The sequence below is a fragment of the Muntiacus reevesi genome, chromosome X, assembly GCF_963930625.1.
Source record: "Muntiacus reevesi chromosome X, mMunRee1.1, whole genome shotgun sequence".
NCBI lineage: Eukaryota > Metazoa > Chordata > Mammalia > Artiodactyla > Cervidae > Muntiacus > Muntiacus reevesi.
Window position 1 is genome coordinate 21,880,191 of NC_089271.1, and position 17,187 is coordinate 21,897,377.

Sequence of the window (17,187 nt, forward strand, 5' to 3'; positions counted from 1 at the left end):
TCAGGTGAGCTGCAGTGTTAGCCACAATGACACGTGGGACTCTCCACACTCCATTCCAAAGGAAGGCAGGCCCCCTCTGATGACCCTGGTAGAATTTCCTTGCACAGAGTTCTAGGACAGGGAGTTGGAATGTAAACAGCCTCAGGCTAAAACATCAGATTCCCACCGTTCTTTCCTCAAGTTCAGTACATTTTCTCCAATAAATGCTTCTCAAGTTGTTGTATGCCTTTGGTCAATTTCCAGAGTCTTTGCATTTTTTTTGGACAAGTTTGTCTGCTTTTTAAAATTTATTCCTTTATTTATTTAGGCCACACCACGCGGCTTGAGGGATCTTAATTCCCCAACCAGGGATAGAACCCATGCCCTTGCATTTGAAGTGCAGAGTCCTAACCACTGGACCTTCAGGGAAGTCTCGAGTTTGTTCACTTTTATCATTGCTTTTTAGGTAGAGGATTTGCTGAGCTCCTTACTTGGCCATTCTGGAAGTCCTGCTCCTTAAATCACACAAGTTGCACAAATTAATTATACAAACTTATCTTACTACTGGGGGGAGAAGGTGGGACCTTCCTTGGGATGTGAAATCTCCAGGGTAATGTCATCTTGGCAAGATGTTGACTTCAAGCCTGGAATCTAACTGGTGCTGCAGGAGCAAGTCCTACTTTGTAGACCAGAGTGCCTGAATCAGTGGTCCTTTGTGATTGTTTTCTTTCAGTTACTCATTAGCCAGGCTCTTGCAAGAGCAATCATGGATCATATATATTCCATGAAAAAAAGCTCAGTGGTCAAATGCTTAATTTACACCTAGCTAAACCAAATAAAAATGAATTAACATCAGGACTTCTCAGAGATGTTTATATTTGCTGTTTGAGATTCTCGAGAGATGAAATGTAGTGTTTCCTAAGATTATTGTGACCACTGAACACTTGCCCCATCCTCTACCCAGAGCATTTCAGGAGATTAATGATCTACAAAACACCCCTGGGTCAGAAATATTGGATATTAAGGGAAGAACTGTCTGTTAACAATTGTATAGCTGTATGCATCCACCTTTTAGACATAGGAGCAGTGGTAGTGGAAACTGAATGGAGGGAAATTCCTCAGGGAGGTCAGTTCTGGCAGACAATCAAGCTCTCTAATAAAACTGCCCCTCCTCACCAGGAGCATTTCATTGGTGACCTTCCAAGTTTCTGGGTTCTATTTTTATTAAGGAAGACTGACCCTGTGCCAGACATTATCAGATTCTTAGAAAATAAAAAGACAGAATCTTTCCTCAATGAGTATAGTTAAAGAAGACAGTCATAATCAAGTGTCAGAGAAGGTAGGATCTAGGTATCTATAGGGGACAGTTCAAAAAGATGCCAAAGGCCATGATGCTCGGGCTGGTTCTTGAAGGCCAAGAAAGGGTTAGCCAGGAAAGGAAGATGGAAAGAGCATGTGTGAAGGCAGACAGGCTGAAGAAAACATGACATACTCAGGGAACTCCCAGCATCATGCATAGCTGGAGAATTGGGCACGAGAGAGACTGAACAGGTCCGAAGGGCATGCTAGGGAGTCTGGATCTTCTTCCCATGGTGAAGGGGGATTATTAAATGCTGCTGAATCTCAGGACCAGATTAACCTTCCGAAAGCTCTCTCTGGCAGCAGAGTAGAAAATGGGTTGTGGAGGTAGAAGATTGGAGAGAAAGCTCCAGGAGGACAGTATGGACAGAGAGGTGAGGGCAGTGATAACAGTAGATGAACTAAGATGTTGGGGAGAAGTGGGAGAGAGGCAGAGGTAGACAATTCCAGGTTTCTGACTTGGAACGATCTCAGGCAGTGATAGAGCTACATAATAATACAGGGAATACAGGACAAGGGGCAAGCTTGCGGGGTTGGGGGGGGATAATGCATTCAGGTTTGCACTTGTTCAGTTTGAGATTCCTATAAAACATGTAAGACATGTTCATGAGATAGTTGGAGATATTTCTCGGTTGAGAAATACAGATTTACAAGATATTAGAATAAAAGTGGTAGGTGAAGCCATAGCTGTGGGTGAAACTGGACAGGCAGTAGACTTGAGAAAAAAGCACAGACAAAAACCTTGGGGAACTATATTGTCTCCCTCTTCTGAATGTCTACAGCTCAGGTAGAATTAGTCACATGCTGCGATAAACATTTACCTCAGTGCCTATTATGTACAAAAAGTATCTCGCTAGATATGAGGGTACAAAAAGGAATAAAAGACAGTCTCTTCATCCAAGGAGATTATGATCTAATTGTGAAAGGAATTATACCCAACTAATATGCAAAATGAAATAAGAGCTATAAATGTGTTGAGTACAGAAGAGGCAATTAATTCAATGGAAGTAACACAGGTTTCAGTAGGAGAGAAGAACATTTGAGTGGGGCTTTGCAAAATAAATGGATTTTGCAAGCAGGAAAGGGAAAAGAAGGCAAGTGATTTGAAGCTGGAAATAAACATACAAAGATCACAACAGAAAGGAGTGCAGGAAGTGATAAGAAAAGAGGCTAGAAAGGTGGCTTGAGGCCAAGATCCAGGGAATCCTGTCGTTCTCAGGAGTCTGTTTTAAAGAAGGCACACATGTGCCTAAAAATACCCAAGTGCTTGTGTTGTAGCAGATTCATTTCTGCTGGGTTCCCTAATTTCAGAAATGCCTCTAAGAACAATGAAGCAAAAATGCTAAAGAAAATAAAAAAATCACCAAACTAAAGCTTGAGGGCTTATAAATGCTATTAGCTATTTCCATTCTGCACAACTCTGCTACTGGAACTTTAATTACTTGGCTTCATTATAAAATTTCCATTGCATATAAGTGTAAATAATTTCACTCAAATGCTCTCATTTGAATCTGTGGCTGAAAGCATCAGTAGAAATTACATTTTTGTGGCACTTCCCTGGCAGGTTGAAGGAAAATAAAATGTATACTGTTAATCAAGTCATGAGTGACTTTGAAAGTGATAGATTATATCAAGATAGTAAATAATAAGAGATGAAGTATATTTTAAAGATTGAAAATATTTTATTTAAACTTTTCTTCATAAACACTTTTAACATTTTTTTCAATTTAAAAACAGAATGGATAGCATAAACATGTTTTATATTCACGGCATGGGAAAAATTACCTGACAGAAATGTAAAGGCTTTCAAAATAGGTATAAAAGGCAAACCTTAAATTAGTCTAAGATTTTTAAATCAGTCCTAGGATTACTTGACTACTGGCCCAAAATGTACCTAAAGGTCAAAATATTTCTTCTATAGACAAAGTATGCCCAAGAGGTATAGGGGATAAACAAGTTAGGTAGAAAATAACCTCTCTGATCACCTCACTGGAACATTCTTTCCAAAAGCAAACACCTAATCCTTACTGATATACTGATTAAGAAGGTTCTTAATGTAGTTGTTCCCAAAGATGTAAAACGAAAATCCAATATTAAGGGGGAACAAAGCTGATGGCATTCTCTCAATGTTACTCATGTAATATTGAAGTTATACTGGTATACTGAAAGGATACAACTTTCATGAGTTTACCTATTCCAGTCTATGTCTATGGAATATTTGACTTTATAAACTCTTGATAAACTAATTTTTCAGGACTTTCATTTTTAAGATAAATCTCTTTTTAGAAGATACTTATTCCCAAACCAACTCTAATCTGATAGAATGTATGATCCCTAAAAATGTTCAGAGTACAAAAAAAATAAAATAAAAAATGTGTAATAGACAAAGAGGAAAAATGGCACTAGCAGTTTTACTGCCATATAGCCCTCATTTATATCTAATTTACACTATTATCTATGTTGTGTTTTACTTCACTCTAAAACTTTAAATTATGTATTCTCAAAAGAGCTAGTCTTTTCTGAGAGATAGCTTATAAACTGAAATAACAATTTATATTATAAACTGAAATGTTATGACCTACAACCACATATACATATATAAAAATAGTCCCACTGAACGTTTGACATGTTTAGATTATGCAGCTCAAATAATTTGTTATAAAATATTTTAAAGCTTAGTTTCATGTAATTAAGACACAACTCTCCATTTTTTACCACTTCTCCCCACACAAATGTGTGTGTCCTTTACTATAACTTGAGCAGGCTTCCCAGAATGAGGTGTCCAAAGGTGCTGCTTCAGAAAAGATAAGTGAAGGGCTCAGTCAATATTTCACAAATTATAGTAACACTCACACAGAGTAATGAGGACACAGAAAGCTGTCTCAAGAAATGCTAATAATTCTATTAAGTAAGCCTTAGCTTTTTAAAAACCAGTAGTATTTCTTCCAATACAAAACCTTCAATGTGAGAATCTTGAATTTCATGAAAAGGTTGTAGTGCAAGGATTTTCTTTAAGCAGACTAAAATAAAAACTTAGAAGGTCAAAGACATGGAAGAGAACAAATGTTTCTAATTAAGATGCAATTAATAAAGATCAGCCATTTTTGTAAAGTCTGGCGTTTAAAATGTAAAATGAAAATTAACACACAAAGATCACAGCGTGTTACACTGTAGTTTTAAATCTCTTACTGAATTAAAAAAAAAACTATTTTGAGCACATACAATGTATATAAACAAAAATGGTTCCAAATGAAGCACACAAAAAATAAACTCAAAAAAAAATTCTATGAAAAAATTTTCCATAGTCTAGTATAACAAAAATAAATCTCTTTCAGCAATTAAACCATAATTTTAAAAGGGAATGTACGTTAATCATGGATTTAAAATAACCTAAGTCAGCACTACAAATAAACAGAGGAGTTTTCTCATACATTCAGAACCCAAGCAATAACAACTATTCTTAAAGCTCAAAACTGATTACAGCTAACATCAGGTCAGACATGACTCACGTGTGAAGCTGAACCCAGAATTAGTTCAAGTTAAGATTTCACAAATTTTCCAAAACATGAACTTTCATCTTGGCCTTGTGCTTTTATAATGAAGACCAAGAATATTTAATTGTTTGTTCCATCTTACTTTAACTAGGGCTACAAAGTCATATCTAAGCAATTAAAAAGAACCACCACGGGAGTGTAAAAGCCTGATAGGGGTACCCTGTCTCAGTCTTTTTCAGCAAAAGACAACAATGAGGAAAATAATGAAGACATTATTGTTATTTTCTTTAAAGCAAGACAGCACACATATAAAACACTACACCAACTAATACATGAGAAACAGAATCAAATGGCTCACCTAATTCCTAGTTTTCAAAAGTACAATGATTAAAAATGATTTTTCAGATGTATAAAAAGACTTTTACCCATATAACCATGGGAAACAAGGTATCAAATTTAATTTTTAGAAACTAAATGACAGGACCACTTAATAAAAATCTGTCTCATACACGAAGAATATTAACCTGATTTCTAAAACCAATCCCAATGTTTTGCTTTAAAAAAAGAAAACTACTTCTGTACCTGACTGTTTCTTAAACTCAAATGCCTCAAGCCGTGGAGTTTTAAAATCAGGTTTTTTTCATAATCGCAAAAATGAAACAAGTCTTCACATTTCCATGATTTCGCGCTTCCATTTTATGTTCAGTGGTGGCAGCAGCAAAAAAAAAAAAAAAAAAGAAAGAAAGAAAAAAAAAGTGAAACTCGAAACTTTTTACAACAGCCGTATAGAAGGCATTGCAATATTGCACCAACATCTAAGATCTGGCAAGTTTTGCCAGCGTAGTATCAGATATAGACTCTACTCAGGATAAAATGGCATCAATTTGAATGATCCACTCCCTGGTTATTCTTGCTTAATTTTGACAACTACGTTTTTCCTTTGAGTTGAAAGGTGCGGCTAATCCTAAAACACTTAAGAATGATTTTGAACAGTTATCTTGATCCGTGATTTCGAACAGTTATTCTTGATCCATGATTCTGAACAGTTATTCTTGATCCATGATTCTGAACAGTTATTCTTGATCCACTCTGAACTTGGAGGTTACTATCCTTCATGCTAGTAGCTTTCAGTAAATAAAAGCTGAGGGCTTACATCCCCAGTGCCGCTAAATATTTTGTACTAAATAAACAAGAAGATATGACCAGTTAAGATTATAATTCTATTCCTTACCTCTAAGTCAAAACTGAGCTCAAATTTTCCACAAGTTGCTACTTTCCATTCAATAACAGATGCAGCAGCCTTATTGAATGCAAAGAATGGGAGTTGCACTTACTTTGAAGGGACCTTTATTTAGGAGTCTGGTATTACCTAAGTTCTCTTTAAAAGTGCTTGCACGCTGCAGGGCCAGGCCTTGTCACATACCACTCCAATTCTCACTAAAAACAGGGTAACATTAAACAGACTGCAAAGAAAAACATTTTCAAAAAGAAGACATACATTGATAAGGAACACTAATGTTTACTTTTGAAAGTAAAACATAAAATGTTAGCTTTCATAAAACCATACGTTTCAGGAATATAAGGAGTTTGAATATTACTGAATCAGTATGGACTGAAGATAGGCTACTCTGATACGAAACGAGGACTCCAGTTATTATCTTTCTAAAAATGTTAATACATGAAAAGACGTTACATCTAAAATACAACACGTATGGCAAACCGTGTGTGCAAGTGCACTAGCTTAAAAATATAGAATCCTAACCACGCATAAAAGGGGATGTGCCTTATATATTCATAAGATGTAAGCAAGTATGGATATGCTTTCACTAACACAATGCAGATAAGAGAAGGCAGCTTAGAAATAGTGTTCTGAATATAAAAAAGTTAATCTTGTAGAAAATTTATACTTTTGCGTTTTCAGCAAAAAGCCATGCAAAAAGGTCAAGAGTTTTAAACTTAAATAATAAAATCAAAAAGTCTAACAGACTGAAATACATTGAAATAAATGTTCAAAAAGATTTCAGCTAGAGATAGGAACTGAAATTACATCCAGTGACACTTATCAGGTCTTCTCTTAGAAGATGCATGACTCCTACACTGACATTTGAAAGAAATGTTTAAAGCATAACATCAACTTCCCAGATAAGTGAATTGTTCTATTAAACTGCTTCTGGAAGTAGTTTCAAGAGCTAGCGCTTACAACTGACTTATTGCATGAGTTTGAGGCCACTAAAAAGAAAAAAAAAGGATGCTAGCACAGAATGAAAACATTTTTACGATATTAGACCAATGGCTTTGATAGTAAAACTGGTGAGGTTTTTCTTATGTTTTTTAATTAACTACTCTGTCACAAATGGATTTTGTTTGGCTTTTTTGAAGGGAGAAAGATGTCATCAGTTGCAACGTCTGACCTCATCCAGAATATATTCTGGAAAATGCAGGTTGCATACTTGTAAACCATCCAGCTTGCAGGGCATCCGCGGGTACTCATCTTCCTTCCACTTGTTTTCATCCGGGTCAAAGGTGAGAATAGAATCGCTGTAATGACCGTTGTAGCAAAGGCCTCCAAGAACCATTATTTGTCTGTCCAGCACAGTCACACCATGGCCACTTCTACCAATTGGCATGGATGCCAAGATGGTCCACTGATCAGTCTCTGGGTTGTACACTTCTGTGGAAGGGCATCCCTGAGACTCAAAAGAGGCTCTCAAGATCACACAGACACCACCAAAGACATAAAGCTTGCCATTGTATGAAATCATCTTGTGAAAGCATCTGGCATAATTCATTTTGCTCTTATTCTCCCAACAGTTGGTAACTACTTGCGTTCTCCTGGTCCGCTGTTCTATGGTCCCTTCTTTACTGGGATCAAACACGCATACTTGCTTGGAGGTGGAAGATGAGGTGATTCCACCAGTGATAAACAACTTGTTATTGAGCACTGTCCCCTCATGTCCATATTTGTTAACTGGATAAGGATCCACAAATTCCCATTTATCATTGGTGATGTCATATCTCTCAGTTGAATAGAAAGTCTCATCTCTGGTTCTGCCTGCTACAGCGTAAATAAACTTCCCAATAACACCAACTGCGAATTCTGAACGTGGCACAGACATGTCTGCCATTCGGAGCCAAGAGTTTTGTCTTGGGTCATATCTAAACACTTTGGAAGAAGCATGGAATTCGCCATCTGGGCCCAGCTCTTCCCCGCCCAACAAGAACACGAAGTTATTGACGATAGCAAGACAGTCCGGACGCAGAGGTACTTGTGGGCCCTCTAGTTCCCACCAGACTCTTGGTTTCTTTAAGAGAAGTATTTTACTGTTAACCATGCTATGTCCAATCATGCCTCGGAATACTGTAGTTTGGGGTTTGGCAGAGCGGATGCGGCTTGATTTCATATCCAACAGAGGCTGCTGGTGAATGTTCTGAAAGTAATTCAATGCTTGCTCAACTTCATAGCGCAGCTGTCGAGAGTATCTGTAAAATTCTGATGTCTTAACCTAAGAATACAAGTAAAAGAATTTAACAAAAAAAAAAAAAGAGAAAAGAACATCAATGGCAAAATATCAAAGTCCACTAAGATTAGCTTATGATTTTAAGCTACTTTCCTAAAACTGATTTCCTGTTAAGATCATACACTTTCTTTTTAACAAATCTCTTATATTTGTTTTTGTAATTTGTATTTGTAGTAATTAATGCACATTCCCAATCTTTTTCAAGTAAACAAGTTATTCTCTAGGCACAAGCTAAATTCCTCTAACAAAATGTTATTAGTCTATGTCAGGCCCTAGGCTACAAGTGGTGGCTATAGAAGGACAAGCAAAGGTTTCACAGCAGAGGAAACCTTGGCCATGGTTTTCTTAACCATAAGGAACACTGTAAGAACAACCATGACTGAATAATCTAAGGAATTAAGTTTTTTGGTGTGAGTTTGTTTGTAGTGAGTTGGTAAAAATTTAAAGACACAAAAAAATTCTCAGTCGGTTTTAGACATAAAATTTTGGTCTAGTATCACCAACTCCTACAGTAATAGTTCAGTTGACAACAAAGGTCAAACTTTTTCCTTTGTTTTTGGAGTTGGAACTACCTAATTATGCTTGCTAAGATCTTATGAAACTTTTAAGTATTATGCTAACTACTGTGGGGAGATTTTTTTTTAAAAAGCAGAAGATGTGGTTCATTCACTCAAAGAACTTAGAATATATTTGGGGAAATAAAAAAAAATACACATCTACCAGTTTTAAGCAAATGAGGCAATTGACAGTTAAGTATGAAGCTGTATAGCACATCTGTGAGTGCTACAGAACTTTAGATAAAGAAAATATCAAACTGGTCCAAAACATTCAGGGGATATTTTGTGAAAGAGGTAGGAAGTTGGAAACCAAGCAGAAAGAGCCTGTATCATAATGACAAGGATGAGGTAAGAGGGTTAGGATTTGGATGGTAGAGTTAGACACTGAGGAGAAAAAACTGACAGAAGTTCGTGGCTGATTTGAAGTAGAGATAAGATGAAGAAACAGGACTCAAATGTGATTTGAGGAATTAGAAGTAGGTGATAGGGAGAGTGGTACTGATAAGGGAAACAAGGAAGCTGGTTTGGGAGAGGCATTCAACTTCACTGGTGATGAATGTGAATTGCTAGTAGGATGCTGAGGTGGAAATGTCTAGGAGCCTGTTGGAAATCTGGGATGATAGCTTGGGAGGGAGTCAAAACCAGGCATATGTATTTATGAACTTGCTTTCCTTCTTTGCATTTCTCCTTTCTCTTCCCTTCTTTCTCTCTCATTCACTTCCCACCATAGTCCAAAAAAACATATCTGAAACAGAAAGCACTACAGATGTTTACTTGAAGTATTTTGATAACTGTATTTCAATATAGTTGGCTTCCTTTGTAATCCTAAGCATTTTATGTACTTAAAATCACTATTCTGAGGGGGAAGGGTCCTTCCATGGGTCTTGCCAGACTAGCCAAGGGGTAAATGGCACAAAAAATATCGAGAACTCCATGTCTTTGTAAAACAGAGAAAACTGACATTACTGCAGAAACAGGTGCTTTATGTGTGCATCTCATGTTAAATTATTCCTCCTCTGAGAGAGTGGTAACCATTCTCCTAGTGACAAAACTGATGCTTAGAATGTTAAGTGACTTGCCCAAATTATTTACATGACTAAAACTAGTAGAGCTGGGAGCTGAACCTTCAACCAGGACAGTCTTATTCCAAGGCTCAATTTCTAGTATAACACTGCTTCCATCACTCTTTAGAAAACTCTTTAAATGACATACTTATTAATAAAAAAAAACACTTAATATGTTTCAATGAATTAGTCTAATGGTCCCTCTAAGAGAAAAGATAGTAAATAATAATGGTAAACAATTTCAGTAAAGAGAAAAATGATTAAGATCTGAGGTCTTATCCTCTACTACTTTTACTTCACATATAAACAGTTAAAACTATTTGTTACCATGGAGTGATCACAATATATTTTCTAAACGGCAATAGTACTCTGGCATCCCAATTAAATAAAATTTTGTATATGTTTGCTTGTGTTAAAAGTGATTATTTCTGGTGTTCCAGATTTTTGCATTCTTTTTCATGTGTCACATTTACAGAATCTTGTCATTCAAACAATAGGTCTCCTAAAACCATCATAAATGTCTGATTAGTAAAAAAGAGACATCTTTTCAAATCTTCATTTTCCATTCATTTCTTCTATGAACTAATAGTGTGCCTCACCTATTTTTCTCATCTTTTTCTTATTTATTTCTAAGAGCTAAAAGGCAATATCCTGGAAATCAACAAGAAACATAAATCTCAAATTAAATATTTAAGTGCCTACTGTGCACAGCCAGTAGACTGACAGTTACACAGGTTTTAAAGTAATAGAATCAGCATAATAATTAAGAACTGCATCAAACAGCCCAGTAGGGTGATTAAGAATTTGACTTAGGAAATATCTGACTTTCCCACTCACAAGCTGTGTGATTTTGGGCAAGTGACTCAATATTCTTAAGCCTATTTCCTCATCTGTATTATTGGGACAACAATATCACCTAAACCTCATAACCCTAAGGTAGAAAATGGGCAAGATAATCCTATGCGGAAAGTACTTAGTATGGTGCCTGTCATGTGGCTGTGTAGAAAACATTACAGCTGCTATTAGCTATTATTACTGACCAGGGGACATCTGTTTAAGTATCACTCAGTTTACATTAGTGCATCTGATGATGTGCTTTTGGTTTGTGTAAAAATTCAGTCTTCCAGAAACTGGAGGAGAAATTAGAAAAACTGATACTTTGTACCTAATCTTCACCAGGAAAGCATGACTGGTGACATGCAAGTAGGAGGAAGCTTTAAAGGAAGCGGCCGTATTGTCTGCAGATCAAGAAAGAAAAGGAAGGGGAATGCTGCCCATATTGCATAGTCAGATTTCAAGATTTTCAAAGGAAAATTAGGATCAATTCCAAGATCAGAAACTGTGTAAGGAAGCTTGAGAAAGCTGGGAGGCTCTCAAAAGTAATAATGCTGACTGCATAACTGCAAAACACACTGATGAGGGGAAGAAAAGGGGAAAGCATCTAAAAAATCTGATGTGCTGCACAGAGAGCTTTCTGGAATTCAGATGTTAAAAAACCATTTACAACAGATGGTAAAAAAAAAAAAAAACAGGCATATAAACCAAGTATTATGAACAATGAAATGGAGCTTTAAGAATATTGTGAACAAAGCTAAAGCCTAAAGATGAATTGTGACTTTACAAAGTGCCAGATCGTGAATAAATGGCATTTTAGAGGCTAAAGTAAAAAAAAAAAAAAAGGTAGAGAAAAAAGTGAATTCCTCCCTGGGTGACATGGTTAATGTAATATTTACAAAGATAAAGAGAAACAGTCTCCTATCTTATTTCCATTCTCGGCTAAGAATATTCTTTTCAATCTGAAGATCAAACATAATGACTAAGAAGAAACTTAAATCCAAGATGGCTGAGAAAAAAAGAAAAACCAGCTAGATATTCTCACCAAGTTCAAGTCATTTGATCTCTCAAGTCACGTCCTGGGATCCTAGGAGGCTTCGCAGATAAGGCTGCTTAATTGCTTTCTGTAATCTGTGTGGAATCATGAAAAATAGGAGAGGACTAGAAACCAGACAGATCTCCGAACTACAGACCGGTTAGCTAGAGGCTGATCCTGAACTGTGAAAAACTGTTAGCACTTGCATATAAGAAAGCACAAAACCAGGAGGCAACACAGACTCACCAAGTAATGCCAAGACTGACCATTTCTGGTTAAATTTTGATGCTGTAACAACACTGATAGAGAATGAGAGAACTTATGACTTTGGCAAAGTAATCAACAAAGCCTAACCATAAAGAAAACAGAAACACTAGGGACCCATGGAACACCTGAAGTTCCAACAATGACTGTGTTAATGCATTTAGGGTGGGAGGTGGGAAGTCCACAGCTTTTATCAAATGCTCCAGGGATCCACAAACTTCAAACGTAAAGCTTTTAACTGACTCTACCCTCACTACGAACCAAAAATGTGATATGACAGTCTTCAGAACTAATAAAATTGTGGACCAAATTAAAAGAACAGACAACCCTACCCTATCTGCTCAGGTGGAACCACAACTAAGACAGTGCTCAATTCCACCACTGTACTTTATTTATTTATTTTTTACCACTGTACTTTAGATGACAAAGTGGATCATGTCCAGAAGACAGCAAAGGGATTCAAATCATAGGAAGAGTGGTCAGATTAGGAATGTTTCAATTCAAGAGAAGACGCAGGAGAAAAATGGCACCTGTTTTCAAGACCGGTAGGCAGAAGCTAAAAGAAAGATTTTAGGCCAAAATAAGGAAAAGCTTTGTAATCAGGACTGACAACTTAATGGATGTTCACTGCATTATTATTTGTAAGAGCACAAAAACTGGGCATAACTCACATATCAATATGAAACTGACTGAACAAACTCTGGTATATAACATATGCAATCGAAAAGAATGAGATTAATCCATATGCAGTAACACAGACATTTAAAATGTCAAATGACAAAACCTGCAGAGCTGTATACATAATATTCTCAAAAAATAAAAATGGACTCACAGTCAGTAATCTATGCAGGAGGAAAATGTACTTAATATTTGGTACAACATATACTTACTAATGAGCTCGTGAGGGACTTTGCTTTTCACAGGGGCTCTAGTAAAAAGGGTACAGGTGCACGTTCCCAAAGTCAAGAGCAGTATACCTCTGAGTCTAAGCATACTGCCACTGAAGGAACTTCAGGTGTGACCACCCATCCAGTGTCTCATGAGGACCAGGCACCATGGCCTGTAATGGCATTCCACCTTCCAACCCCAGGTTCTTGCAAATCACATCGAATGGGACCAGCTTAATGGCTTCCTACAGTCTATTTCTGAGTCTTTCTTTGTTTATACCCACTCTTCTGGCCCCTCTGTTCTCTCCCTATTCATTCTATTGTGCTCCTTTGATATCTGGGTTCCAATGGGTTTACAAGCACCACTTGAGCACTATGTTGAAGTCCCAGTCAAAGTTACACCTTTACCCGATTTGCTCTACCTCTAAGTCCACCACACCGGAAGTTGTGCCTTTTGAGATAGCTGTTATACCGTAAGAGATCTTCTAACCGAACAAGTTTAGCTCATACTTCTCTCTGCCAAGGCTAAAGTTCTAGATCTACCTTGCCCTTTTCTCTGGGCTACTTATCGCTGCAATTTTACTCTAAAACCACACAAAATCCATAAACATAACTAGCTTCTCCTTTCATGGCAGAAACAGGAAATTAATGCCTCACTGATAATCCTAGACAAAGTAATTACAGATACTCTGCTTTAGAACAGAAAGCGTAGGGCCGAAACCTTCTCCGTGAATGCAATCACTCAAAATGCATTAATGAAGGGGACTATTCAAAAAGAAATGTGTGGCTCACCTTGTCACAGAGAAAGCATTTCTCTCATCATTGGCTCCTCATGTAACAGTTTACCTATCTGTATATATCGGTGGCTCTCAAAAGAAAGAATAAGGGAAGGACGACACTTCTTTCATGTTCTGAACTACTTTCCTTATTCTTTCTAGGATTTAAAAAGCTGTCTTATTTCGAAACTTGGAAAGAATATATTATCACTTTTCGTGCTTTGATACTTTAAAAAGTGTATTATGAAAAGCATTTTGAAGTGAAAGTATTTATTACCTCTTAAAAACAGTGATCTAAAAATTTTAAATTGGCCATTTCCTCCTCTAATCTTTTAGTTTAATGTAATTGCGTGCATGCACATAGAGAAAATGTGAGAAATTAATAATTTTAAATGTGGTTCCTAGAAATATATTTATTAAGTCAAAGAATTATTAGCTAGCCATTACCACTGGGTAAAAATTCCATGATTCTCCTTGCACTGTCAAAATGTTGTATAATCCACTTATTAAATTTTTAACTTTTAAAGGTAATTTGTTTATACTATTCTTAATTTTGAAAGAATTAAAGTGAAACAGGCAATACAATTAAAACAGGCATTTCCATAGAGCTTACTATTTTTTTAATTAAAAATCTACAATTTAAAAATATCTACTAAAAAGGGGTACAGTCTAAAAAATTATTTTACATTTTCAGCCAACTAATTTAAGGTATTATCAGCTGTTTCACCTTCCGAAAGGATTTTTTAAATGCCCAATACATTTATACTAAATCAAAACAAAATGTCTTTTATTAGTTTATCCAGTTGTGGGGAGGTAGAAGAGGTGGGGACTGAGGGTTAGAATAATCCCTGAACTCAAGATCCCAGGTCAAAGACTTGACACTGTGCACAGGCCACTGTGTGACCATGGACAAACCTCCAGTTTAGGTGTTTTCCCATTATAAAAAGGAGTACGCTGCATGAACAGACAGCTCTCCGACCCCACATTCACAACTACTAACCTAATTTTTGGAATGATGAGTATAAGGTGTCATGTGGAAGGAAGATTGAGTCCTAGCTGTCAGTTTTATCATCCTTCCTACATGATCCAGTGTTCTCAAATACCCAGAAATAAAGCAGTGACTGTCATGGAACTTTAGTGGGAAAGCAAATTATGTCTTTGGGAACCACAGCTACATTTGATATTGATATTGACATTTACATTCAGTAAAATGTGGAAATCTTTATATGTTATACTGCAAAAGCATCTATTCTGATATCAGAGGTCTACTTATAAAATCATGCTCAGAACTGAGGTTGATCCTGATTTATGTGAAACAAAATCATCACAAAAAAGCTAGCTGCAAAAGGCCTTTAATTAATCCCTTTGTCCTGAAAAACTGAATAATGACCAGGGATAAGGCTATTTTAAAAATATCAGTTCCTGCTAAGCACAAATCCTCTTAGTAATACTATAATTGCAGTCAAATGCCAAATGGTAAAGGCAAATTTTAAAAAGGATTTACCCATCCTGTCTTCTCCAAGCAGAGTTTAAAATATTGACAGAGCTTCAGAAGGCAAGCGACCAGGGCAAATGGGAGCAAGGGAGAGGACTCCCTGAGGACAATATTCTAATAAGAGTTTCAGCATAATCTGGTGAGTCCTCTTATCTGCTCAACTTTTCTATACAGTGAAAAATGTTTAACTCAAAAATAAATGTTTTTCACATGTAGAAAACAAATTATGGTTACCAAGAGGATAGATGGGCAATAAACTGGGACATTGGGACTGACATATACACACTATAGCACAGGGAACTCTACTCAATACTCTATAATGACCTATATGGGAAAAGAATCTAAAAAGGAGTGGATACATGAATATGTATAACTGATTCATTTAGCTATACAGCAGAAACTAATACAACACTGTAAATCAACTATACTCCAAAAAAATCAATTATAAATAAATGTGCTTACGGAACTCCCTGGTGGTCCAGTTGTGAGGACTTGGAGCTTTCGCCGCCGAGGGCCTAGGATCAATCCCTAGTCAGGGAACTAAGATCCCACAAGCCCCACTGTGCGGCCAAATAAATAAATAAATAAATGTGCTTAGAAAGTTTAATTTCCTTCCAATTTTGATGCAATAGTAATAGAGCACCACTAGAAATTAGAGTACACAAGCCTAAAGGTAGAAAATTTTGAAAGACTTAAGAACATCTTATCATTTGCTTATACTAATATTTAGAGAATACAACTAAGTTCTAGAATCCGAAACTTTTTAACACACTTTTCTCCTATTAATGGAAATACACTCAACTACGGAAATATCTTATTTATAAATATGGAAGAGCAGAAGCAAAGTCAAAAGTTTAATCCTAAAACTAACCTCTGAATGAGCAAGGCTTACCTATGACACAGAACATTTTCTGGGTAAGTATTACATTTGAGAATTAAAACTTTAAAGCCTAAAATCTTAATAAGCCCCTGTGTTTCCTTTCCTGCTCCTAACTTTTTCTCCAGTCACTTTCTGACTTCTCTGATCCTTTTAGATTTCTGTTTATCATGTTTTTTTCCCCTTAATTTTTCCCATTCATTAAAAAAATTTTCTCCTTTTACAGGTAAACATGCTATCCCCATTACATGTCTTCCCTTCCTTTTACTACAGTTAATTTCCAATTCTGTGCTTTTGTTTTCATCTCCCTTTTATTTAAAAGGAAAATCAGCACGTAAGGTTGAATTTTTTTAACTCCAATTTTAGTAGGTTCCTGTCAGCTTAAGATAGTCTTTTTCACGGGATGAACACCAGTCAACACCTAGACTACCAGCACTCTCCAGGAACCTGAACCTGGAGTGAATGCAAATCAAAGGTGGAAAATAAGAACATTCCTATCTATACACAAAGGGCAGAAGACTTGAGAAAAATACCCTGGGTGAGTTTTAAAGAACTGTACACGTATTAATTACAATCATCCCAGTCCAAGGGGCTGGAAGGGAGAGGTCAGCAAAAAGGAAACATGTAGAAAAAGATTTTAAATTAACTGAGAAAGTATGCTTAACCCACTGACCTAGTTTCAAACAAAAATCTGCTAATCTTGTGCTTTTATTCCAAGGGGCAAGTGAGCTGATTGTTAAGTAATTTCAAGTTTATAGCTATATAAGTCCTGTTAATTTATGAAGGGGATTTTAAACTTCTTCAAAAACAACACAAGCTTATTAGAAATTCTAATCAAAGTTTACATTTGAAATCCAGGTTATTATCTTTTTAAAATATGTTTACTGTCAAATAGAGCACTGCTTGTTTCTTAAAACTGTGAGGGTTAAAAAAAAAAACTGTGAGGGTTAGAGGGAAATTTATTTTTCCTCTAGATTTGTCTGATTGTAGCTTAACTCATTAGAAGTAATTACTTTTTTTGAATTTGGGGGCAAACTGTGGTAACCC

At 36.3% G+C, this 17,187-nt stretch overlaps 1 protein-coding gene across 2 annotated transcripts in view; it reads right to left on the reverse strand.

Moving 5' to 3' along the window:
* Positions 1-3,000: 3,000 nt before the first annotated feature.
* The window catches only part of KLHL15 (kelch like family member 15), a 33,480-nt gene continuing 19,293 nt past the window's right edge, over positions 3,001-17,187 (reverse strand). For both annotated transcript variants that reach the window (XM_065915848.1, XM_065915849.1), the window contains exon 4: positions 3,001-8,335. In XM_065915848.1, coding sequence (XP_065771920.1) covers positions 7,226-8,335 — 1,110 coding nt within the window. In that variant the 3' untranslated portion in view covers positions 3,001-7,225. The remainder of the gene's footprint in view (positions 8,336-17,187) is intronic.